Below are 24,481 nucleotides of genomic sequence, written 5' to 3' on the forward strand. Positions count from 1 at the left end.
CGCCATCCACATCCTCCGCCAAAACAAAAACGCCAACGCCGTCTGGTGCTTCGATTCTTCGGCCTTGTTCACACAATCCACAATCCACAATCCGGACGCACCCACGCGCGCGCATACATCCATACACTCATACATACCTAGTACACTACATATCCCAACATTGAACAACCCCTCAACGCCTCGACCACTTTTCTTCGCACCCGGGTTCTCACCGCCGAGCTTGTGATGAGGGTAGCTACGCTCTCCAAAATCGGCGTGGTAGCGCTCTCATCCATTGTTTCTGGCTCTTGAAGTGGCCGGCATTAAAAAGCCAGTAAATCCCCCACTGAGGCTGCAGCACACGTTGCTGCAGCGCTGTGCTGTGCTTCAGCATGGATACCAATGGTACATATCAACCGCCTACATCTCAGCCTGCGCCGTGGCCCTCGAGTGAAACTACCGTGCCTTTGAGAGGCTCACGACCCGGTGCTGAGCCCGCCGGTCAACATCAGTACGCCACCGCGCAGCAGCAGTCTCCGGGTTCTAATTTTGTTGGTGCTCAAGGTCCAACGTCGCAGCCTCCGGTTTCCATGCCGGCTTGGAATCCGGCGGCCTTGCTACAACCCAGCCGTCGAGGCTTCAGCGCGACTGATTTGAGAAATCTCCCCTCTGGCCGTCCCCAGCCCATGTATAATCATGTGGCCAACGGCCATAACCGAGCGTCGCCGTCTGTGAATGATCAAATGGTCTTTCAGTTTACCAGTGCTAGTGACACTTCTTCCAATGGCCATGTCAGCGGTTCCTCAACTCCAACTCCGCCAAATGGCGAGGCACCAACGTCCAACGGTGTAGGGATGTGGATTGAGCGTATGAATAATGTTCAACACCGTTCCAATGTTCCACATCCTAAGCGCCGCAAGACGGAGGATCCTCAAGATTTTGCTGCTAGGGCCGGCAATATGTCGATTCGAAGCAGCAGTGGCATGATGGGCGAATACGTGAGAGAAAAACGGCTCGAGAGCAACGGTGGCAGAACAGGGCCACCATCACAGACTGTAGATCTTACTGATGGTACGATATTACCCCTTTCTCCCGCCCTTTTCATTCTATTGAAAAGTTGTCTCTCGTGTATCCTGTTACTGACAGATATGATAGTCACAGATGATGAAGTTATGGTTATTGATAATCCCAAGGATGAGGAGGTCTGCTATGGAATGATCAAGACTGGCCTCAACTGTAGCAAGGTGCCGTCACCCAAACCCGGCATGCAAAGTCTCTGGGGCCCTGGATATAATCCAGGAATCAAGATCTTGCTGAGGAGGCAAATTGGCGAGAGGTCATTGAAAATTCCAGCATGTGACCACACTCGCGAGTTCATTGGTCTCGTCGAGCCTTCATGTGCTGCGGCACTCACTCCTCTCCTGGATACAAATATACGTTTACGAACTGATTGCCGCATACCCCCACACCAGAAGAAGCCTGGTGAGGAGCCGGGACAGCCAATCTCGAGAGCATACAACCTGGATGTTGTCCTCTATGGTCCACAACGGTATGCCAGATCTGTCGGTGGACTCTTGAGCAAACACAACTTGAAGCTCATTGCCCCGCACATGGTGCAAAAGGGCATCAGAGTATTAAACCCTCATGTTTCAGAATGGCGACCACCGCCGCCAAAGGTATATCCGACCAATGCCCAGGGTACATACACGAGTATCGCAAACCGTACCGTGGAAGAAATCCGTTCCGAAGTCATGGGCGTTTTTGATTCGCTCAAGAGAAATGACGATCTTCCAACCATGGACGCCGATGAAAGAGTCCTCACGCCTCTGCTTAAGCATCAGAAGCAAGGTCTCTACTTCATGGCCACCAGAGAGAAGTCGCTGCAGGAGCAATCAACAGAGAAGGGCATGGTGTCATTTTGGCAGACCAAAGTCAACGGTAGGGGCGAAAAGTCATATTCCAACGTCATTACAGGCCAGGAGCAGAGAGCACCGCCGCCAGAAACTTGTGGTGGCATACTCGCTGATATGATGGGTCTGGGCAAGACCTTGAGTATTCTTTCTCTTGTGTCTAGGACGATAGACGAGTCTCACAAATGGGAACAGAGTCCCATCGTACAACGACCAAAAATGGACCCCCGGCTAACGAGTAATGGCCACTCCGCAATGCAGACCAACTTCGAGCCGGCAGCAGTTACTCGGCACGTGAAATCAACCTTGATTGTTTGCCCTCTCAGCACGGTGACGAATTGGGAAGAGCAGTTAAAACAGCATATCGCCCCTGGTGGTCTTTCGTACCACATTTACCATGGATCCAGTCGAATCAAAGACGCCGACAAGCTTGCCGAATTCGACATTGTGATTACGACATACGGGTCCGTCTCCAACGAACTGGGCTCTCGCCGCAAGGGTAAGGACGGCATTTACCCGCTGGAAGAGATTGGTTGGTTCCGCATTGTGCTGGATGAGGCACACATGATTCGCGAATCCTCCACTCTCCAGTTCAAAGCCATGTGCAGATTGCAAGCCGAACGACGCTGGGCAGTCACAGGCACACCTGTTCAAAACCGCTTGGATGATCTTGCTGCTCTCTTAAGCTTTCTGCGACTGCACCCGTTTGATGATCGATCCAAGTTTAACCGCTACATTGTCGAACCTTTCAAAGCTTGTGATCCGGAGATTGTGCCAAAACTGCGAGTGCTCGTCGACACCATCACCCTCCGTCGCCTCAAAGACAAGATTGACCTTCCAAAACGCGAAGACTTGGTTATCCGCTTGAATTTCAGTCCCGAAGAACGTTCAATCTACGAATTATTTGCGCGTAATGCCCAAGACCGGGTTAAGGTCCTGGCTGGTGTTAATGTTGGAAAAGCCCTTGGAGGTAATACATATATTCATATTCTGAAAGCTATTTTGCGACTCAGACTGCTCTGCGCACACGGCAAGGACTTGCTGAATGAAGACGACCTTGCCTCTCTCCGAGGAATGTCAGCGGAGATGGCAATTGATATTGACGACGAAGACGAAGGCGGTCCCGCGTTATCACACCAAAAGGCACATGAAATGTTCTCACTAATGCAGGACACCAATAACGATGCTTGCATTGAGTGTAGCAAGAAGTTGAACGCAGGCGAGGGCCAGAACCTAGAGAGTGAGCAGCAGGATGACATACTTGGATACATGACTCCTTGCTTCCACGTGGTCTGCCGAAACTGCTATAGGAGCTATCGCGAACGAGCCCAGCAGCTGCTTCCGCCTGGCCAGAACGCTGGCCCATGCTTGATTTGTGCCTCTCATGTGCGCTTCGAATTCGTCGAGCTCCGCCGCGACGATGTGGACGCTGAGCACGACGGACCGGCCAAAATAAAGGCTAGAGACACCAAGAAGAGGCTCGACAAATATGACGGCCCACACACCAAAACCAAAGCCCTCGTTGAGGATCTCTTGAAGAGCAAGGCAGCTAGCCAAGCCAACCCCGACGAACCGCCTTTCAAATCAGTCGTCTTCTCCGGCTGGACGTCCCACTTAGATCTCATTGAGCTGGCCCTCAACGCCGCAAGCATCACCTTTGTCCGCCTAGACGGCAGCATGACACGCACGGCTCGAACCGTCGCCATGGAAAAGTTCCGAGAGGACAACAACGTGGAAGTCATTCTCGTATCCATCATGGCCGGAGGTCTAGGTCTCAACCTAACAGCAGGTAGTAACGTCTACGTCATGGAACCGCAGTACAATCCAGCCGCAGAAGCACAAGCTATAGACCGTGTGCACCGACTCGGACAGAAGCGTCCCGTCCGCACTGTCCGGTACATCATGCAGGACAGCTTCGAGGAGAAGATGCTAGAATTGCAAGAGAAGAAGATGAAGCTGGCTAGTCTGAGCATGGACGGCCAGAGCAAGGCGTTGGACAAAGCCGAGGCCGCAAGGCAAAAGTTGATGGATTTGCGAAGTCTTTTCAAGTAGTGGGATCTTTGGTCTTGGTTGCACATTTTCATAAAACGACTTGATCTTTGAGAGATTTTCGAATTTCTTTATATAAAGACTTGATGATGATGAATTCTTACGAACAGGCACGATGTCTTGCTCCAGCAAGGCAGCGAGAAGTAAAAGAGCATAGTTTGGCGGAATGGAATTGGGCGTTTTGGGCTATGGCATTGGCTGGGTCGTGGTGGGCTAGTCTTCCGGATAGTTGTCTTTTTCTTTTTTCTTTCCATTATTTTAGTTTACAGTGGGCTCTCACGAGGCATTGTGAATGAATGGGTGTGGGTGGTTGGTCGGTGGGTGGGAATTTCATGATAAAACGTGCCCTCTCCTATAAGTAAATGATATCACTATTCGACTCATAATTCTCATGGCCTACATAATCGTTCATCTTCATTCCCAACGTAACGTAACGTAACGCCCGCTCTATCACAACTGATGCACAAGGTCAAACATCTTCTTCTTGTCCCCGTCCCGCAAACTCCGTCCCCTGATTCGCATTGCTCAGTCTCGCACAAAGACTCAACAGGACAACCGTCTCCGTGGCAGCATAGTGGTTCAGCACATCCAGGAATATCTGGAGGTGTCTGCTAAAGTTACTTTCCCACTTCTTAATAATATCCGATAAATTCTTCACCAGAGCCTCGGGGTCATTCTGTGCTGACGAGTCACTCTGAGAGCGGGACGACGCCTTTGTTGCCTGGAAGCGCCGCCATTGATCGGCCGTCATTGTTTTAGGCTTCGTAGTACCCGTTAGATCGGGGTCGGATTTCTCCAGCTCGCGCGTGAGATAGTTTGTGTAGGCGGCGAAAATGGTGCATGTCTGCATGAGCTTGGAATGGATCTGTGTATTGTTAGTGTCGTGTACGTGGAAAGGAGAGAAATAGGCAATTTACCCGTAGGAGTTTGCTGTTGGTGAGCATACACTCCTTGAGACAGGTATCCAGAAAGTCTACATGGTCCTTCATCAGTTCGTCGACAGTGCGAGTCGGTCCGGATGGTTTCGTGGGGTCTCCGTCCTTGTTGCTCAGCCGGGACATGAACTTCGTCCAGTTGGGCTCAATGACTTCCGCTGTGCAAAAGTACAGCAGTTGCTGTACGAAGACGAGCATTCTGGCGCGAAGAGTCCATGCGCGGCGTTTCCAAATTTCGAGGGCGCGGTTTTGGCCCTTGTGCGCCCAGCTTATGCCGCGGGTTTGGGTCTGCCACGTCGTGGATAGTTGGGACTCCAGGAACCGGAGGGACAAGAGGTAGCGGAAGAGGGATTGGTATCGCCACACTGTCCTCCTGCTGATGACGAGGGAGACTGGGAAGGGGACGGAGTAGTCGATCTGGAGGGATGTGAAGCCGCTTGCGTTTTTGTCGTTTTCAATGGGTTGGTTGGAGACGGGTTGGAGGACTTCGCCTTGCTCGATGCCCTTGATTTCAACGACGCGTTGTAGTTGTTTGATTAGGGTGACCTCGTTCATTTCGACCTTGACGTCTTCTTTGAATGGATCTAAAGACACGATACTGCCTGGTTGGCGGAGCACGAGATCCAGGAGAGATTGTAATTTGCTCGTGTTGACGCTCTTGACGGGTTTGCGCAGCTCCGACGAGCCAAGTTCGAGGAAGTAGGAGAAATAGTCGGATGGGTCAAGGAAGAAGTAGTGTTTTAATGACTGGAGTCGAGCTGGAAGAGCGTGCGTCGTCAGGAGCAGCTGCATCAACGATTTATTGGCGTGGGCATATGCGTTATTGACGTTTTCCAAGAATCGGGGATCGTCAAATGTCGTGGGAACGTCGGTGACAACCTTGCTCGCGTCGGCGCCTCCGCACTCACGTACGACGTTGAGATATTTACCTGCCAGCAGGACCTTATCCTTGACGCCTTCGAGTTGTGGAGGGACATCCTTGTCGCGGATCGTGTATCTTCTGTCCCAGTATTCGTCTGTGTAATCTTCTTCCAATCGCTCTCGATTGATGCTCTTTTGTTCCTTGATGACAAACTCGGAGTGCGGGTCGTTGATACTGCCATGATGTAACCATTCATTGAGCATAACCATGTATGGACGGCTAGCATCTCGTAGCAGGGAAGTGAGCAACGCTCTAGCGGCAGGGTCTCCAGACATCTTTTCGAGTCGTCTTGTAACCAAGCCCAGGACAACACCGCCTTTGCAAATTTTCTTGCTAGCCATGTTCCCTGGTATGAGCTCGCCTCCTTCTCTGAGGCGGGCAATAATTTCATCCGGGTTTTCAATCTCGTCGTCGTCGTCCTCATCTTCGCTCTCATCGTCAAGTATGCCGTTCTTCTTTAGCAACTCGTGCGCCAGCAGATAGAGTTGATGCATCATCTGACACGTCGATATCGTCTGAACATTCAGCACATGGACCGTAAAGGAGTCGCTCGTAAGGAACTGCGTCTCAAGCTGTGCAACCATGATGAGATAGTCCTGCAAGAACTTTCGTATTGATGCACAAAGCGCGTGGTTCACCGCACCAAACTCGACTCGACTTTGCACGTCAACAAATGCCTCCAGGGCCGAGTAATACGTCGCCATGTTGAGCATAGATCGAGTCAAATCCGCCAAGCTTGGATCCAGCCCCGGTAATATCTTAAAATTTGGCCCAGTGAGGCGATCTCGCTCTTCGGTGGGATTGTATCCCTTGGCGAACCGAATGTATTGTCCTTCATAGCCCATGAAGACGAACAGCAGATCCTCCACAATCGTGGCCTCTTGTACCTCCAGTGTCAACTCATTCCAAGGCTTTGGTTGCGGCGCCTGTGGCACCGTCGAGGCGATGGGAGGGATCGATATTCGAGAAGCCAGCGGGGCGGATGTGTGTGGTAACAGAGTCACCTCTGGGTTCCAGGGAGCTATTCTTTCACATTAGTGAGGTTTCCTTGGTTGTCCTACAGACGTATTTGCAAAATACTCGGGTCAACCATTGAAAGCTTACCTTGCGAAGCATCTGAAGCAGAGTCCTTTGGCCGAAACTCCACCGACTTCTGTCTCCTGACTTCTCCCTCTCTCCTCTCCCCCGTCGCGCTTCGTCGATGCTGTTTCTCCGGGCTAGGGTTCCTTTTCAACGTTCTTTCGAGGTGCGCCTCAAATGTCCTTTCCGTAACTCTCCTCTCCTCGTATCTTCGTTCTTCGGTAGACATTGACCTGTTCACGGGTCTCGGGTTACCCGACGCGGATCTCTTATGAGCCATGCCGGGGTGCTGTGCGTCGGAATGCGCAGCCTCGGAGGTCCTGAGATCTGGCCGTTCACTCCTGAAGCTTCCATTAGGAATAGAATTGCGTATGCGTTCGTCGGCGTAGCTGTTGGCGCGACTAGTTGCTCTTGCTGCCCCAGATGCCATGTTGGTGGGCTACATCTGAGGCCCCGCGATGGACGACGGGTTAGGATATCATGTAGTTGTGTTGGCTTCAAAGGTTGGATATGAAGGTATAATTCGCGAAAATTGAAAATTGGGCTTCGATTTAGGGAATTGAACGATTGCAGATTGATAGCCAGGAATGTGTAGCGGCGCAAGTGTCCAATGTTTTTATTGACTGGTTGTCTTCAACATTTCTCATCAATTGCCCACCCTCAAAGTTACAAAGTACACAAGCCTCCAACCCAACGTGGGGTGCAACTAGACCGCGACAAAGGCACGCGTCGTGGAGCACAGGCACATTGACCGGATTAACTCGGCTCCGCCTCACCAACGGTTGTGACGCCAGCGCACGGCTGTCTGGAGTAACCCAGCAGCCACACAACAGCACAGCTGCGTAGGCTCAATGCTTGCCTAGCACTCACAGCTCCAGTCTGGTCACTCATGTCAACTGGTCCAATCCATCCAACACCCGAGCTCCGTTTAGCTTCCCAACCATCATCGTCAACCTCATTCCACCACCAGCACTCACTCTGTCCTTTTGCGCCGCAAGCACCCTCCGTCACGACAACAGTTCTCGCACTTCGTCTATCCCGTCCTCGCCCCGATAGCCTAATCAGCAACAGGCTTCTCAGCCCATTTCAATCACAAAACCGCCAACATGTTCATGGCAAGGTCAGAATACGGTAAGCTCCCCTCCGACTACATCCAGCATCCTCTGCAACCGCCCCTCTTCACCATTCGCCACCTCGCTAACGAATCCCTCACACAGATCGGGGTATCAACACCTTCTCCCCGGAAGGCCGTCTCTTCCAAGTCGAATACTCCCTCGAAGCCATCAAGCTCGGCTCCACGGCCATCGGCGTAGCCACCTCAGAAGGTGTCATCCTCGGCGTCGAGAAGCGAGTAACCTCCACCCTCCTCGAAACCTCATCCGTCGAGAAGATTGTCGAGATTGACCGCCATATTGGCTGCGCCATGTCCGGTCTGCAGGCCGATGCTCGCTCCATGGTCGAGCACGCCCGCGTCGAGTGCCAGAGCCACGCCTTCAACTACAACGAGCCCCTGGGCGTAGAGAGCTGCACCCAGGCCATTTGCGACCTTGCATTGCGATTCGGAGAGGGTGCTGACGGAGAGGAGACCATCATGAGCAGACCATTTGGTGTGGCCCTGCTGATTGCTGGCTTTGATGAGCAAGGACCTCAGCTGTTCCATGCCGAGCCCAGCGGAACATTCTATCGTTATGATGCCAAAGCTATTGGCTCGGGCTCAGAGGGTGCTCAAGCAGAACTCCAGAATGAATACCACAAGGTTAGTGTGCCTACTGACTACACCCATTCCGCCCGCCTGGTATAGCATTATTATTATTGTTGTTATCATCATTTGCACAATTGTACGGGCATGCTAACCGCAAACAGTCTCTCACAATCACGGATGCCGAAACTTTGGTTTTAAAGACATTGAAGCAAGTCATGGAAGAGAAACTGGATGCCAAGAATGTTCAGTTGGCTAGTGTTACCAAGGAAAAGGGCTTTAGAATATATTCTGATGAGGAGATGGCAGCAGTTGTGGAGAGGCTGCCTGCAAACTAAACCAGCCAGTCGAGCCGCGACTACCATTTGAAAAACCATAAAGTAAAAGAGATAGAAGCAAAGCATTGCATCTGCACAATGGCTCTGTCTGTCAAACACACGGGCCACTGTAGAGCCTGCGCTAGCTTACGATATGTATCATTAATGTAAGGTATTGCCTGCCATTGGCCCTGAACACGACTACATCCTTCAACGCATCTACTTTAGCCCCCTTCTTTGTCTGTTCCCCAATGATGCGCCTGCATTGCCTGAGAGCACAATGAAGGTGGTATCTGCGAACGTTTTGAGAACCTACTTCATGCACTATACCTTTGCAGCTATGGTCACCAACTCCAAGTACAAGTCTCAGACGGAGCTCCAACACCATCTACCATAAAACCCAGAGATCAAGCTTGTATCTGAAACTTCCATCTAAAACTAGAATTCTCGTAACAAAACATTACCTATCCTCCCGAAGATCTAGTATCTCCAGGTCTGTCTCCACCCCAAGCAAACCCAAGGCTAAAGTCGTTTGTTCAGACCGGTGCAGCACAAGTCTCGTCTCCGTTGTATTCTGTAGATCCTGGATCCGTTGGTCTAGTTTGCGAGGGCTCATCCATATAGACGTAGGCGCCACTTCCTCCAAATGTTGTGGCCTTTTATATTCCGGTCCATGGCCCAATTGCGCGGCCTTGATCCAAGCTGATTCACAGCCAATGGCAATCTTTCTGGCTGTTTGCCATCCCGTCAACCGAGTAATGTCAAAAACACGCTGAATTACCCAGCATCGTTGGTTGTTGTCTTGGAGCTTTGACGGACGTTAGCATGTGTGCAAAGTGCATTCCTGGGTAAGTCTACACCTACTTGTACTGCTGCTACGAAGAGGCAAAAGCTGCTCTCAATGAGAGCTGCCGCAAGAGTCGTACTGACGTCCTTCATCTTGGAGCAGTCATCCGTGAGACCCGCAGCGATCCGTCCAATCTGAATAGCATAACCGGCAGTAGACGGTGCCGCCATTCCTGCAGCCTGCATGGCTGCTGGGGGCATGTTGGGGCGACTTCGATATAAGTGAATGAGGCCCATGTAGTAATTCATCCAAATGCCAGCAACCGAATAGGTTCGGTACTGCAATGCCGTACCAAAAGGCGTATCTTTTCGATCCGCGTATTCGCTGTTCAAGGGTTTAAAGCGAGAGTCGAGGTGATTTTCAAAAGTCTCAAAGGCTTGGCGAATACTCTCCCATTCCTGTTCCGCTAGATCATTGCTTTCCGGCGTGGCGGTATCACCTGGTGAATCTGATTCATCTGAGTAGGATGTATGCTCAGAGAACCCCATTGGAGCCTGGAATTTCCCGTGGGTAGGCACAATTCCTGGGAACTGGGATGGGGAGGTGCCTCCTCTGAAAGATCCACCGCCCTTAGCTCGGAATGCCTTCCTTTTTCTTGACAAGTCCTTTGACGTGAAGCTGGCAAGTCGGCCAAGGAGCAGAATTATATGATCATACGTTCCAAATCTATATTTGGCACATGTTAGAAACAGCGTCTGGGCAGCACGGGGCTTTGGGATCACAGCGCCATAAGCTTACATGGAGTTGAGGCTGGACAAGGGAGCTCTTGGGGGGCACTGAGTCCAATGTTCGTAATCCATACTGCGGGCCGCGAGTTAGTTTGGACATTTTGTTAGCATCAATGAGAACTTGGGTTTGCTTACAATAGCTTGGTCCCGCCGAGCATGCTTTGATAGACATCCATTTTTGCGTACCACCAGAAGAGATCTCGCAAAATGTCATAAGTCTCTATGTCTTTATCAGTAGTCCACAGGCATTCTTCATCCAGGAGCTGGCCTTCTTGAAGCCCGTAGTCCTCCGCTGTGACGCGATTGCCTGTGATCGTACTTAGGAGTCCATAATCAAGATCTACGGGATCTCTTCGCGGTCCAATGGAAGGCGGAGCCGATAGCGGGCTTGGAAAATGTCTCATACGCTTGACAGGAAGACAAATGCGAGACATTTGCCTGAGAGGTATCTGTCTAAACAAAAGCCTTCCACCAAGAAGATGGTTGCACCACTTAGTATGATCCGATGACCACACTTCAAAGTAGGCTAACAGCAAGGTTGTTGCCACGGTCGTCGGTTTAGTGTTTCTCAGATGGCTGCTTACGTTCCTAGCATTTCGGCGAAGAGAAACGTGATAATGCTTTAAAGCTGATGTGGCTGGCGAGTTTTGAAGATTTGCGATCTGTAAACTTCCAATTGCCATAATAGCGTGGAAAAGACCAGGATGATGAAAGGACAGTAATGGAAACGTGTCTGGGAAGCATTAGAATCTCGGTTTCAAGCCTAGAATTTGGGCTTAAACGGAATGATATGAAAGTTGAAGACACTTACAGCTCCACAAGTTGTTATCTAACGTGGCATCGCCATCGAATCGTGCTCCTGAAGCAAGCGAGGTGGGATCTCTCTCATACAATGACATGGTAGGACCAGTGACGCTAATGAAATGCCTGAAGATGGTTTGAATATCTTGTCGCCGTAGCTCAGTGGTCCGCATATAATCCACATTCTCCGAAAGTGCATGGCTCTGTGCAAACGCTGAAAATGTTCTAATTTCAGTGCCTCCCCTTGCGTACGGCCTGAAGACATCCCTGTAGCCTCTCACGGCAAGAGACTGTGGATCAGGGGCATCATCATCAGATTCGTCCATATGGCCCTCATCATCTAGGTTTCCATGGGGGTACTGAGTTCCGTCGCGCGGCCCATATACATGACCAAAATTCCGGTTATGTTCAAAAGTTGAGCCTAGTTGTTCTTCGATCGGATTTTGCTCTTGTGTAAGGGAACTGGGAGAAATTGCATCGTGGGCAGATCCCGTGTAATAGTTGTGGGTCAGGGGAGCAGCGTCCGGTCCTAGAAGAGGATTTGGAATTGGAGAATAGTTTGATGCTGAACCATGGCTCGAGTGAATGTGCGCAAAAGCCATGGGTTGCCTGTGACCGCCATTGAAAGTTGCCGGCCTTGGGGCGATCGGTTGCAGCGAGGCTTGAGAATGGGCCTGATTTGGGTGATGTCCCATGGAGGTACTTTGATGTCGAGAGCCCGAAGGATAAATTGCTGATCCAAAGGGCCCATGGTGCGTTCCCAGATTTGCAGGGTCCTTGAAAACAACTCGCTGCGTATATCCTTCACAAGGTCGCTTGGATTTGATACAATTCTTGCATCTTGGCTTGGTTTCGTCACACTTGATTCGCCTCTTTCGACAGGCTGAAGATTTGATTAGAGGAGTTAGAGAAAGGAAGATGATTTGTAAGAAGAAAGTAGTCAGACTTACTCAAACATCCTGTCTTTGTTCTTTTCTTTACAGCCGGCTTCTTTCCCTTCCCATCGTCATCGACATTGGAATCCTGCTGTTGAGCTGGGGTGGAACCGGAGTGAGATTGTTTGCTGTCGGGCTGCATACTGCCACCATTTGCCATGATAGAAAGTCGACAAGTTCAGAAAGTAGCAGAAGTCGGCAGGAGGTCGATCTGGCTTTTTGACAATGTCACACGCATATATGCACTTACATGGTGCGAATGTTCGTAGCAGAGTGTACTAGCAATCTTCGAATTCACGCCGCCCGAGGATCTGAAATTAGTTTGGCAGCCGTACTACTCAGACTCTAGTGCTGAGACGAAAGAAGGTTGTTGTGAGCTTCTCGATAGCAAGAACTTGTTAAGGGGCGTTGAGCAATGAGCACAACAAGATCGAAGTCAATGAAGGGCAATGCCGTTCGAAAGCCAGTCCAGGAGGATCTAGGACGTTCAGCCAAGCTCTAAATTACTAGGGAAAGAAATTCGAGGAAGAGAGCTGCTGAAGAGCGTGAAACGTCGGTCGTGTAGCACGAATCCAGGTGGACAGAAAGGCGGTAGATCAGTGGAGAGAATGAGATTCGGACAAGACAGAGCTGACTGAAAGGCTAAACGGTCAGACAGAGGCCTGTAACATGTCAAAAAATGCGAATGTAGTCGAGATTGGTTTGCAAGAGACGAAAGAGGGCCAAGATATTCAAGAAGATCGAGGCACTTGACGCCGTCTGTCTTCTGGAACGATCTTGACAAAGTGCCTCGGTTTGGAGATGGACGGCTGTTGGAGATTTTTGCAAAGCCGGGGAAGTCGAATTTCAGTTTCGCTTCGTCGATGCAGATATTTCGCCAGGAAGCCAGAGAGACACTTCCAATAGCATGTTGAGGCGTTGCGGCAAAATACAAGTGCCTTGTAGAGGGATCCAGACCAAAGACAAAGGCAATGGCAAGTTGAGGATGCGCTGGGTGCTTTAAACAGGGACAGGTATATGCAGGGAGCTAGTCCCCTGTCATGGTTGAAGAGATGTTGCTTGTAGTTGAAACCAGGAGTCGGATCCTAGGACTCCCAGGGGACGGAAAAGAAATAAGGCTTTTGTGCCGATCGTAAGAAAAAAAGACGAAAGGCAGGTCGAGTTACTGAAACTAGGATAAAAGGAGGACTGATAACAAGAACCAGACCCGGGCAGATGATGTATCCAGTCCGGCACCAGACAGAGCGGGCGTTGTAGCGGGCTAATGAATGAATTGAGCAAGTGCCAGAACGGGGAAGGTGGCCCTGGGTCCAGATGCGCAGTTGCAGTTCCAGATCCAAAGATGGGGTACAACACCAGTTGACCCCGGCCAATGGCAGGCACCTGGGCCAGACTCAGTATCTGGGTGCCTAGGCGCTCCGTTGTTAGCACTGTCAATATCCATCTCGACAGTGAGACTCTGGTCAACAACTTTAGAAGCCTGGTCGTCCGGCATTGGTGTTCCTACCGTCCGGATGGGGTCAACTCCAGTCTCCCATCATCAAATGTTGAGAATGATCCACGAAAAGCCCCTGACAGGCTTGGGAATCCGGGTCAACGCGGTGCACATGGGTCAAGTTTAGCAAGACGACCAGCCCACACCACTTGCAGACTGCAGGTTGGCTTAGAGTGCGAGGCAAGTGCGACTGGGGGCTCCCAGCCTGTAATCCGTGCCGATGCCTGCTGATCCATGCGGCCTTACGGCGTGCCTGGGTGCGAACAAACTGCCAGGCTTTCTATCCTAGGTACTTGACGTGTACCTCCGCTCATGCCTGCTGTCTCCAGACTCCAGATCTCCTAATGTTGAACTCAAGTGCTTGCTTGCCTGTTTCTGGTGAAAGAATTGGAGCATTTGATGTTTGCTCTGCTCCATCGTTTCATCTTGGCCATTCTGCTCTCAACCACAGCCCAAACACCGTGCAGCCGATATCATATCGAGCCAGGCAACATCTATCGTGGCGTTGTCTTCGAGCACCAAGTACACACAACCATCCGTTGCAGCCATCATCAGACCGAGGAGTCTAAAATAGTTGCCAGATGAGGTCTGGTCTGGCGTCCTGGAACGGACAACGGACATGGCTAAACAGGGCTTGGCATGGCTCAACGGCCCCGCAAGGCTCTTCACCAGTCAAACTACCAGGCTACCAGACTTAAGTTGGCCCACAACCTGATGTGCTGCAACTCAACCCGCGTTTGCGTTTCCGACATGAACAATTCATGGTGGTCTGGTGTGGTGTGGCTGACTTAGTCGCACTGACGGCGCCTTGCCTTGAAATCCCATGTCGCATGTTTCCACGACATGGATGGTCCATCCTACACCCTGGGTCTGGTGTCATTCCGCCAACTTACGCACAATGGCGGTCCGAGGCTCCTCGACCTATGTACACGCGGAGACGGCGACTTCGAATGAAGCACAAAAAGCCCCCCAGAGGCAGTGGATTAGATGAAAGCAGGGAGCCGCAGGGATGGAGCGGCATCAAAAAAATCAGTGACCTGGTGGATACTTATGGACATCAATGGATCTGCATCACTTTCCGAGTCTCCGACAGTATTCCCAACACATGGCCAGGCCAACCAACTCTTCTGAACGGTAGGGCGTCTGGTCGTATATCACAAATTTCAGGTCTATTCAGGTCTGCTTGCAAGCCGAACGAACAAAAGGCCAACTTTGGGACTTCCACATTGCCAACGATGACTTGGGAATGCGTCTCGTCTCCGTATGACTGCCCCCAATCACCATGCCTAGACTCCATCGTCTTTGATGGTGGCCACGAAAACCTCACCCGCCCATCCATCATGACTGGCGGTGGCGCACCAGTTGCGGTTGGGGGGCCTAGAAAAGAGTGTCATATCGGGCCCGCCTCAATGCCAGTTTCCTCTAGCCAGGTGCATGGTTTTTGTTTCGTTTTCATTACCTGGGTTTGCCAGACTAACAATTTGGGAACAAGGGACCTGTTGCGCCTTGCCAAGCATGCGAATGCGATGGAGAGCCTTCTTGTGGGAGCCACGTCGCCATGCCAGGCGCCGGTGCTATGCTCAAAAAGCCAGTGGCTTGTCTTCAGTGCCGGCAAACACTTGTCCGACCCGGCCATGCATCTCACCCCCTTGTCACCTTGCCCTTTGGGGTTTCTTGGGCGTTGACCTAACCAGGCCAGAACTCTTCTTGGTTCCCTGGTGTAGCTTGTGCTGATTTGGGAAGTCGTGAGGAGAAATGCAACGACAAACCCAGAGCATTGGGAAGATGGTCATGGAGAAATTATGCCCAGAGAGGCCAATTGGAGAAATCTTTTGCTGGCTAAGTCGGTGGGATTTGCAACCAAACACATTCTTTCTGCAAAGTGATCGGCAGCCTTGCAGAAAGTCTGCTATTAGCCGGTAGGTTCCGTATGAAAGTCGACAATATTCCTGGTCCAGATACCCGAGACATGGAACGTGTAAGACGACCAACCGAAAGCACAACATGTGCAAATGCGTCCACTATGTACCTAGGCTGGTAGGTAATTTATGAGTCAAGTACAGTACTTGCCTAGGTACTCGGTAGATTTGCAACTTTGTCAACATTGAAGAGTTGGATGCTTGGGGTGAGGCAAACAGGGCTCCACCGATCTCTTGGTTTGCATGTCCCGTTCACAATCACTTTGCATTCGTCTTGGCCACACAATCGGACAACAAGGGCGAATAGCGCCAACATCCCTTCCATCCGACATTGATTGGTAGCCGCGCTCCATGGAAGGCCCAGTCAACCATCCGTTACTTGTAAGAAGCAGACAGTTTCGGTGCGGTAGGTTGGGGTTCGTTGACCGCCAACATAAAGGTACAGACCTGACAGCGCTTGCAAGGCAAGAATACTTAAGTAGAAGCCATTCGACCATAGGGCCGATGGCGTGCCTTCTCATATCCACATGCTATTGAGAACAGTGGAGTTGTGAGAGGGTTCGGCGCGGGACTTCAGTCAAGTGAATGCTTCTTTTGGTTGGCATGGGCGACGGTCCGAATCGAACTTGACCATGGTCATTACAGTTGCCCGTCACGAGTCGACACCAGATCAAGACTTCAATGTTGACATTGTTGAACCATGTCAAGCAGGGGCTTAGAAGGAACATTAAGACCCGAACTAAGCTGTTCTAACTAAAGTCAAGCCGAAGCTGTTGATCAGGCATCGCATCCGTGAGAGACTTTCATGTGCATTCAGCTCGTGAGTGGTCACACGACATCTAGACACGATTATTATAATACAAACCAAACCACCAAAGTACTTGCAAATTGTCGCCATGTGTTCTCAGACTTTGGACCCTGTCGCCGATCTGCACTTGCACACCACCACATTTTTTTCGGTACATGGAGGCTTTCAGATGGCATTCAGACAACATTGAACCAAAAACCAGACTTGACTGCACCAGACCAGACATGGCTCTGGGACCATTCGCCCCCGCCATTGTTGTCAGTCAAGGGACTCAAGGCCTAGAACATAGCAAGAACGACTGGACCCATGCTGCTCCGCCACTTCCTCCTTTGGGTCGAGCCTTCCCTATCCTCAAAGTCAACTCGGAAGCACCTTGCCAGCTGAGCTTCCATCTGGTAGTCTCAAGCTTATTACATTGCAGCAACTTCAAAGTTGGGTTCCGCTCATCACCATGCACGCAAGCTCGCAACTCCATCTCGAGAAGACTGCATCGCCACGCAACTAGGAAGCTTCTAACCATGCGATCATGAAGATATGATATGAAGCAACCCACTTCGCAGATATCTGGACGGCCGCTTCTTGCCAGCACCCTTGCACAGCCAGCCTTAGTGCTCACTCTACCAGTCGGCATAAACGTCAACTGGTTGATACATTTTCCCTCCTCACATCTGCTCCAACGATGGGGGCCACTTGGCGAAAGAGAGTCAACAATGGCGTCATGACACAAACTAGACCTGTTGCCACAACAATCTCCCGCTTGGCTGTCTCCTGCAGCTACTAGGCGCGGAGGTGAGACCCATACCACCACGTTTTCAATTGCGACAACCACATAAGGCTTGCAGCCAGCCTGGCAACCTAGATTTCGATGCACCAGCTCGTGGTCCAACGTCTTCGCGTACCGTTAGCAACATCCAATCACAGCCATCAAGGTCGCATGTACGTAGATTCTTTGTCCTACCCAAGCTCCTCGCATCTCCCATCTCACAGCATTTCGACTTTGCTGGCCACAAACCCCTGTTACAGGAACACATACGAAGTGCAAACTGAACCGTTTCTCCACCACAAGGAGCACTCGTCACACGTAATACAGATTGTGCTGCGAATACTCGACCGGCAAACCTGAATATCACGCACAAGGCTACTGCGGTCTCCTCTAGCTTGATCCTACGAGATATGGCGTTTGTCTAAATGATACGGAGCCGCACATCTTCAATCTTCACCTGTTGACAAGCATTTGTGCTTTCGGGTGGGCATCCGTGTCTCTCAATTAGGGTCTTTTAGAGTCTAAGTATCTGAACTGGAGAATACCCCCTAAGGCGGAGTCTGTATTGTATTATGGAGTATGCAAGACCTCTGTGGTCAATGGTGCCTGCAGAAAAGAACTCATCTCTTGTGTCCCTGTCATGCCAGTCATGGTAAGGCGTGTGAGGGTTGCATCATAATTCCAGCCTCTGATCTGAACACGATATGCACGTCGATCTTAGCCGCAGGTGACCAGGAGCACAAATCTTGCGACTCAAAGCATACACATATATGCGTCTTGTACTTCGATTCGATATACAATCCATACGAGAAAGTATGTGGCGTTGTTAGGTGGTGTTGCCTGCACGCCTTTGCAGATGAATGGGCGATGCAAACTGAACTTTGATGGCGGACTTGGTAAGCACTTGAACATTACCCGTGGAAGATGGTGTAGATCGTCCCCATATATCCGTTTCTAAATGCGTATTGGCGTCTCAAATTCTGTGGAGCAGGTCCATAACTAGTTCGATCAACTCGGCTGTAAGTCCTTCTCGTTGGGAATGCACATCAACATTCGAATCTATTCTATTCCATCAAACGCGACATATGATAACTTGGCTGCCTTCTGCTCGTGGTTTCCTCGCTCGCCATGTCTCTCAGGGTCTGAATTACCCCAAACTAGATATAATTGCTGTTAGGTAAATCTTTTTGCCACTGGGTACGAACAAACTAGTTGTCCCCTCCTTGTCTGGTTTTCTCGAATAGCTCTTTGCAGTATGACCTCGTTCACAAAGCTTTCCAACTTTGCGTCGACAATACCTTTTCAACCTTCCTTTTGCCGCTTAAATACTTGGTCGCCAGATCGCTTGGTTTTAACGAGTGCCGAGCAATCGCAAGTTTTCATAACGCAATCTTCTTCTTGATAAACATTAGTGTAAGTGTATCGTCCCTTCGATTACGGCGCGGCTCCTATCACACATAGACTAATACCGGCTGTAAGAACCTTAGGCTGAGTACATTATCACTAGACTCACGTTTGTTGTCTCGTAACTAGTCCAAGCCTTGCCATCAGTATACCCCCCTCCCCCAGCTTGCAGCTGAAATCCAGACTTGTGCCGCACAATTGTTTTGACCCAGTGTAAATGATCTGCAGGAAATTGATGACCCAGGAACACAAAATATCGCAATTGGTTGCACAGCATACATGGCGGCTAGGTAACTAATATGCTACAGGTTCGCCCTAGTCTCAGCAGGAACCGTAACATCTATGACGACTCAAACAGTTGAATACCATTGGCATGGCTAGTATCTACCCGTCGATGTCACGGTATCACAGGCCCAACAAAGAGCTGTTAGCAGTTTGGATCTTTGGCGCCCAACGTATCATCTCCCGCCAGGTTTTAAGTGCTACCATTCACACCATACTACGCAAATCATTCCTACGCAATCTCATCTGCGCGTAGCCTTGATTCCGGGCCGTCGCGCACAGGACCACTGTTTCCGAACTTCCGGGTCGGAGCCGGGACAAGATGCAACGTACATGTTTGTCATTGTTGGCTCATCTACTCAATAGAAGAGAGGGAAAATCCCCTGTTGTCATTTTCGTACATTTTCGGCTCTCACGGCGGATTCTCCTGCCGGCATATGCGAGTATCCGGCCCCGAATCCGTGGCTGCGGTTCTGGCGTCTCAGTTGGCGAGGCGCAAATTACATCTGCAGTGGTTCTGCAATGGCAGCTGAAAATCAGTCGTTTTCCAAATTTTGGTCGACAGAAAAGACATTTTAGCTTGGTAACATGCGCAATTGTAAAACCTGTGGTTCCCAATGTCCTGCTTCACAAGGGAGGCTATCATGCTGGCCAGGGTCACAGACAGATGACCCAGGATGTGTATGTGTAACACTTACACTGAGATGCAGCACTCTGGTGGTGGTTGTGCGCTGTGCAAAACAAGATGCCCGTCTCGTGGCGGAAATTTTCGGTTTTGTGTAGTATGGTGTTTTCAATCTCGACACCCGCCACATTTCCAAATGGTTCCCGTTTTTGACAAGTAGTGATTCAGTTTCTGTTGATGCATCCCATCCCATCCCATCCCATCCAAGGCACCAGACTCCAGACAAGCAAGGCGGGTGGGTCATTGCACAATGCCACACTGGACCAGCCCCTCCATGTCAAGCTCAGCCAAGATGCGATAAGGATTACACGGCCCACATTTGCCCGATAAGATCCAAGACCCAGAAAAAAAAATATCGAGGCTCTCCATGATTAACCTCATTTGAGAGCAGGCGGAATCAAGCAAATCACGCCAATCACGCCGTACATCTCCCTTGACTCTCCAATTTCTTACAAAGGGCAAGGCCAACAAACAGCAGACATGTTCGCCGTCCCAGGCTGGTCCGTATCCGCGACGGCCCTCAAATCCGAAACAGGATCACCAGCAACTGGCGCATCAGGCACAAAGTCCAGAAAACGCAAGAGAGCCACCGGCGCCAACGCGGAATCGCAAAGCGTCACCGCCGCAAATGTAGCAGATCTATACGAGACGGTCGTAGAAGGAAAGCCGAAGAGCACATCCAGCGATATAGGCAAGAAGGACAACTCCGCGAAGCGGGCAAAGAAGGAAAACACGGCCAGCAAGCCCGTCCAGGATGGGAAACCAAAGCTCGATAAGAGCAGCAAGAAGGACAAGAGCAAGAACAAGAACAAGGACCACGGCAAACCTACCAACGAGCCTCAACCATCCAACTCTTCACCCAAGGCAGCCAAAGCAAACACCACGACTTCCGCATCCCTCGCGCAAACATCCCTCCCGCCTGCACCGTCAAAACTCACCCCCCTCCAAGCATCCATGCGGGAAAAGCTCATATCCGCACGCTTCCGACACCTCAACGAGACGCTGTACACGCGCCCCTCCGAAGAATCCTTCATGCTCTTCCAGGACTCCCCCGAGATGTTCACCGAGTACCACGAGGGCTTCCGGCGGCAAGTCAAAGTGTGGCCCGAAAACCCCGTCGACAGCTTCCTCAGCGACATTCGCAGCCGTGCGCGCGCGAAACCACCACCCAAAGGCCGCCCGGGACCTCCCCCCTCTCAAAGACACAAACTCGCCCTCCCTCGCACCACGGGCACCTGCACCATCGCCGACTTAGGCTGCGGAGACGCCCGGCTCGCAGAGTCCCTGCAGCAAGACAAGGCGAAGCTACGCCTCGACATCAAGAGCTACGACCTCCAATCTCCCAGCGCGCTCGTCACAAAAGCAGACATCGCGAACCTCCCTCTTGAAGATGGCTCCGTCAACGTAGCCATTTTCTGCCTCGCCCTCATGGGCACCAACTGGATCGACTTCGTGGAAGAGGCATACCGCATCCTCCACTGGAAAGGCGAGCTCTGGATCGCAGAAATCAAGTCCCGCTTCGGACCGATCCGGAAGAACAACATTGTCGAACACTCCGTCGGGAACCGCAAGAAGAACGTCGCGCTAGGGAAGAAGGCCAAGGCGGCCAGGGACGCAGAGGCAGATGCCGTCCACGGACAGGATCTAGCCGTTGAGGTGGATGGGCTGGAGGACAGACGCCGCGAGACGGATGTCACGGCGTTTATTGAGGCGTTGAAGAAGAGGGGTTTCGTGCTGCAGGGTGAGAGGGCCGATGCGGTGGACCTGGGGAATAGGATGTTTGTCAAGATGCATTTCATTAAGGGGGCGTCGCCTACAAAGGGGAAGGGGGTTAAAGCGGACGATGCGGCCAAGATGGCGGCGGGGAAGAGGAAGAAGGGCTTTGCGCCAAAGTGGGATGAGGATGAGGGTGCTGAAAAGGAAGAGGATGAGGCGTCTATCTTGAAGCCTTGCGTATATAAGATTCGATAAGAACGGTAGTTACTTACATTACTCAGCAGATATTCACAAAATATTGATGCAGTGACCAGATGAGCGTGTTTATTGGCTTGTAATTCTCAACTGATGCTATATCGCCTGAAATTTTCATCTTCATCATGCATTGTTTCTCGTGTCTATTCTCCCTGTTACATGCTGCCAATTTGCCCTTGGTCGCCCTTCAGGGCATCTTACATGCTCCTTTGCAATACAACTGCTAAATTACTGGCCCTTTGCTCTTTGTCTACGGGCCATTCTCCGTGCCATTTCTCCTTGTTTTGCGATATGAGAAATACTAATCTCTAAGGTTATCTAGAAGAAAATCAGACTTGCTGCTACGTCGACGTTATCCTCTGCTGCTTGCAGTGCTTGGATCGCCTGTTCTCGTGTGGCTCCCATGGATATGAGACTTTCTACGTGCGCTGGAGTGACATTTGGCGCTGCCGTGGACGGTGTTGCCGCTGGTGCTGGCGCCGAGGCTGGCGGTGCATGTCTTGGGGGTAATGCCGGTTGGGCTGGGGTTGATGAAGCTGTAGTCGATGATTGCTGTGGCGGTAAAACAGCACCAGTTTCTTGGCCGATAGTGGTTCCAGAGGGACCAGGAATAGTGGCCTCCTGCTCTGAGGGCTCTTCATCCTTGGGAATGTCGGCTTCTCCCAAGAATGGGACCTCTTCTCCCTGAATGATGAGCCTGTCTCTAGCCAAGTCGATGGTGGCCTGATATCGCTTCAACATGTCCAACCCGAGGAGGAGGTGTGTTGTCTTGCCCTCCATGACAGTAAAGCTGCATGGGAGAAACAAGTTGCCAACTTTAATCTGCGCCGAGTGAACACGTCCTAGAATCTTGGCCGTGCCAACACCACGAGCTACGCCGGCAAACCTAGTGTCGATAAGTCGCATGATGCCGCATGCTTCGGCGTACGCTGGCGACATGATGGTGGCTTGAGCTCCGGAGTCTACCAAGGCCTTGACCTTGTGGCCATTGACTTCAACATCAATGTATAACAAGTGAACACGGCCGAAAACTGGAAGGTGTTTGTTAGAGTTTGCGATGACAAAACTTGGTAGAGCAGGTCTAGTGCTTACCCTCAGGATTGTGTTCCATAGCGCTCTGCAGGTTCTCCATTACACGCTCTTGGCGAATCATGTCTTCAATCTTTCTTTGGTTTTCGATATTGAAAGGATCTTGGTTCAGTCTCTCAATCTCTCGTTGCCTCTCCTCCCTCTGTCGTCTTTCCATATCTTGGCTGTTCTGGAAGATTTGGGCGAAGCGAGCGGGGTCGTCTACGGCAGCCGCAAGCTCTGGATGTTGCCTTTGCAGCTGTTCCCTCAGAGCTGGATTTCCCAGTATTTGTAGTCGAATCAACTCGGGATCATTGTCACCACCAGCCTGTGGCCGTGGTGGCTGCGGGGGCGGTTGTGTCTGAGCCGCGGGTTCATTAGCGCCAGTATTGCCTCTGAGGTGTCTGACATGGACGGCTAACATGCCGCCGTCGGGGATCTCTAATTGTTCGATAGTTTTGGTTTCTTCCGTGAGTAGGCGACCATTATGGTAGATGTGGAGGGAGGATGCGGGAATGTTGGTGTCAGCGTGAACACTTTCGCGGAGCGTCTCGAGGGTCATGTCGGGGAAGATTTCCAGGTTCAACAGAGTGTCCTGGTCCCCAGCTTGGGGATTGAATATGTTGAGTGTGATTTGCCTAACAGTGGTGAGAGCTTCTTGTCAGCTAAAACCTCATGTTATGTGATGATGACGGCTTCCCCGACTTGGTTTGTCATGATAGCTTACATAGCAGTTGGTTTTGCGCGGCACAGATAAGACAAGCACTCGGGTTGCAGAGATGTCGACCAAGAGCACACGCGACTGGGGGAGGGAGGGCAGAGCAACTTTTGATTTGTGCGAGACGTGTTGGAGCGGAGGAAAAGAAGTTTTGCGAAAGAAAGAAGACGAAGTTCAGAGCTTGGATGTGTGGTGCAGCTTTGGTCTGGTCGAGGATGATGATTATGGTTGGACGATCTGCCACTGGGATGGAAGGCCGACGACCAGCTTGTGGAGTGAGGCGGGGCAGGCAGCAGCAGGCTTAGTGAGCGGCACTGCTATTGATCGTGTGGAGTCAGTCTCGTGCTAGTTGATGGCGGGGCTCAACTGCTCAACTGCCTCTCAGTTGCCAGACTGGACTCCGTATCAATGATGAGTTGCATCACAGCTGGACTCATATGGCCAGGCTGGATCCATGTCCAATCCAGTCTGCTCCGTTCGATGCTCTCCATCTCCATCACTCGACATTGATATCTGGTCATGGCCACTTTTGTGCATGGCTCTCGCTCCCGCTCTTGGCCATCATCATCCGTTTGTCTCCCCTTGTCCGCCAGCTCGCACCGCACCCAGGCATGCATACAGGTGGCACGAAAAGAGAATTATCAAAAGAAAACATGTCGGCACATCCCAGTTTGCTGCACCAACTTGAACAGCTCACAGATGGCCCATGCACAGAGACCCGAGTGCTTGCCCCCATGCATGCTCCATGGTTGACGTGACATGGACAGTTATCGACGATTGACCCACTGGATGTACGGAGTATGTGGCATCAAATACGATCAAATACACAGAGGTACACGACACCTGTGGCAGAATGGATTGCAGATGCTTGATCTAATGCATTCCGCCAAAAGGAGCCCCGGCCCAAGTGCCTGCATGGGACAAAGCTGCATCTGTCATTGTTCCTTTATTGTTTCATATGCCTGGTCGCCTTGCGTGTTTGTGTTGTGTTTTCCAACTCCTTACAGCAAGTGCCGTATTGCACAGCACACAGCACAGCACAGCACAGCACAGCACAGTTACAGTACACCTGGAAGCATTTAGTTGGCTGCATGTTGCAGAGCAAGCCGAGGTATTTTTGATGTGCTAGAGCCCGTGACGTGTGTGTGTCAAGAGTTTGGTGTGTC

The 24,481-nt window shown here is 51.1% G+C and overlaps 5 protein-coding genes across 5 annotated transcripts; 3 read left to right on the plus strand and 2 right to left on the minus strand.

Annotated features, from left to right (window-relative positions):
• Positions 1-371: 371 nt before the first annotated feature.
• VFPPC_09112 (SNF2 family helicase/ATPase) lies at positions 372-3,941 on the plus strand (the record flags this gene model as incomplete). The annotated part of the gene is made up of 2 exons (XM_018287706.1): positions 372-1,050; positions 1,135-3,941. The coding sequence occupies 2 exons, from the start codon at positions 372-374 to the stop codon at positions 3,939-3,941; spliced, it is 3,486 nt and encodes a 1,161-aa protein (XP_018140820.1).
• Positions 3,942-4,407: 466 nt separating this feature from the next.
• On the minus strand, positions 4,408-7,305 carry VFPPC_09111 (spindle pole body component; the record flags this gene model as incomplete). The annotated part of the gene is made up of 3 exons (XM_018287705.1): positions 4,408-4,803; positions 4,856-6,816; positions 6,900-7,305. 3 exons carry the CDS (start codon positions 7,303-7,305, stop codon positions 4,408-4,410), a joined length of 2,763 nt encoding a protein of 920 aa, XP_018140819.1.
• Positions 7,306-7,981: 676 nt separating this feature from the next.
• Positions 7,982-8,912, plus strand: VFPPC_14539 (proteasome component PUP2; the record flags this gene model as incomplete). Its single annotated transcript, XM_018292307.1, has 3 exons — positions 7,982-8,006; positions 8,093-8,670; positions 8,739-8,912. 3 exons carry the CDS (start codon positions 7,982-7,984, stop codon positions 8,910-8,912), a joined length of 777 nt encoding a protein of 258 aa, XP_018140818.1.
• An 11,126-nt stretch (positions 8,913-20,038) lies between these two features.
• VFPPC_09108 (methyltransferase-related protein) lies at positions 20,039-21,529 on the plus strand (the record flags this gene model as incomplete). Its single annotated transcript, XM_018287703.1, has 1 exon — positions 20,039-21,529. The coding sequence occupies one exon, from the start codon at positions 20,039-20,041 to the stop codon at positions 21,527-21,529; it is 1,491 nt and encodes a 496-aa protein (XP_018140816.1).
• Positions 21,530-21,847: 318 nt separating this feature from the next.
• VFPPC_14538 (DNA damage-inducible v-SNARE binding protein Ddi1) lies at positions 21,848-23,159 on the minus strand (the record flags this gene model as incomplete). The annotated part of the gene is made up of 2 exons (XM_018292306.1): positions 21,848-22,560; positions 22,622-23,159. The coding sequence occupies 2 exons, from the start codon at positions 23,157-23,159 to the stop codon at positions 21,848-21,850; spliced, it is 1,251 nt and encodes a 416-aa protein (XP_018140815.1).
• Between the last annotated feature and the right edge of the window lie 1,322 nt (positions 23,160-24,481).

The sequence above is a fragment of the Pochonia chlamydosporia genome, chromosome 6 (assembly GCF_001653235.2).
Source record: "Pochonia chlamydosporia 170 chromosome 6, whole genome shotgun sequence".
NCBI classification, from domain to species: Eukaryota; Fungi; Ascomycota; class Sordariomycetes; order Hypocreales; family Clavicipitaceae; genus Pochonia; species Pochonia chlamydosporia.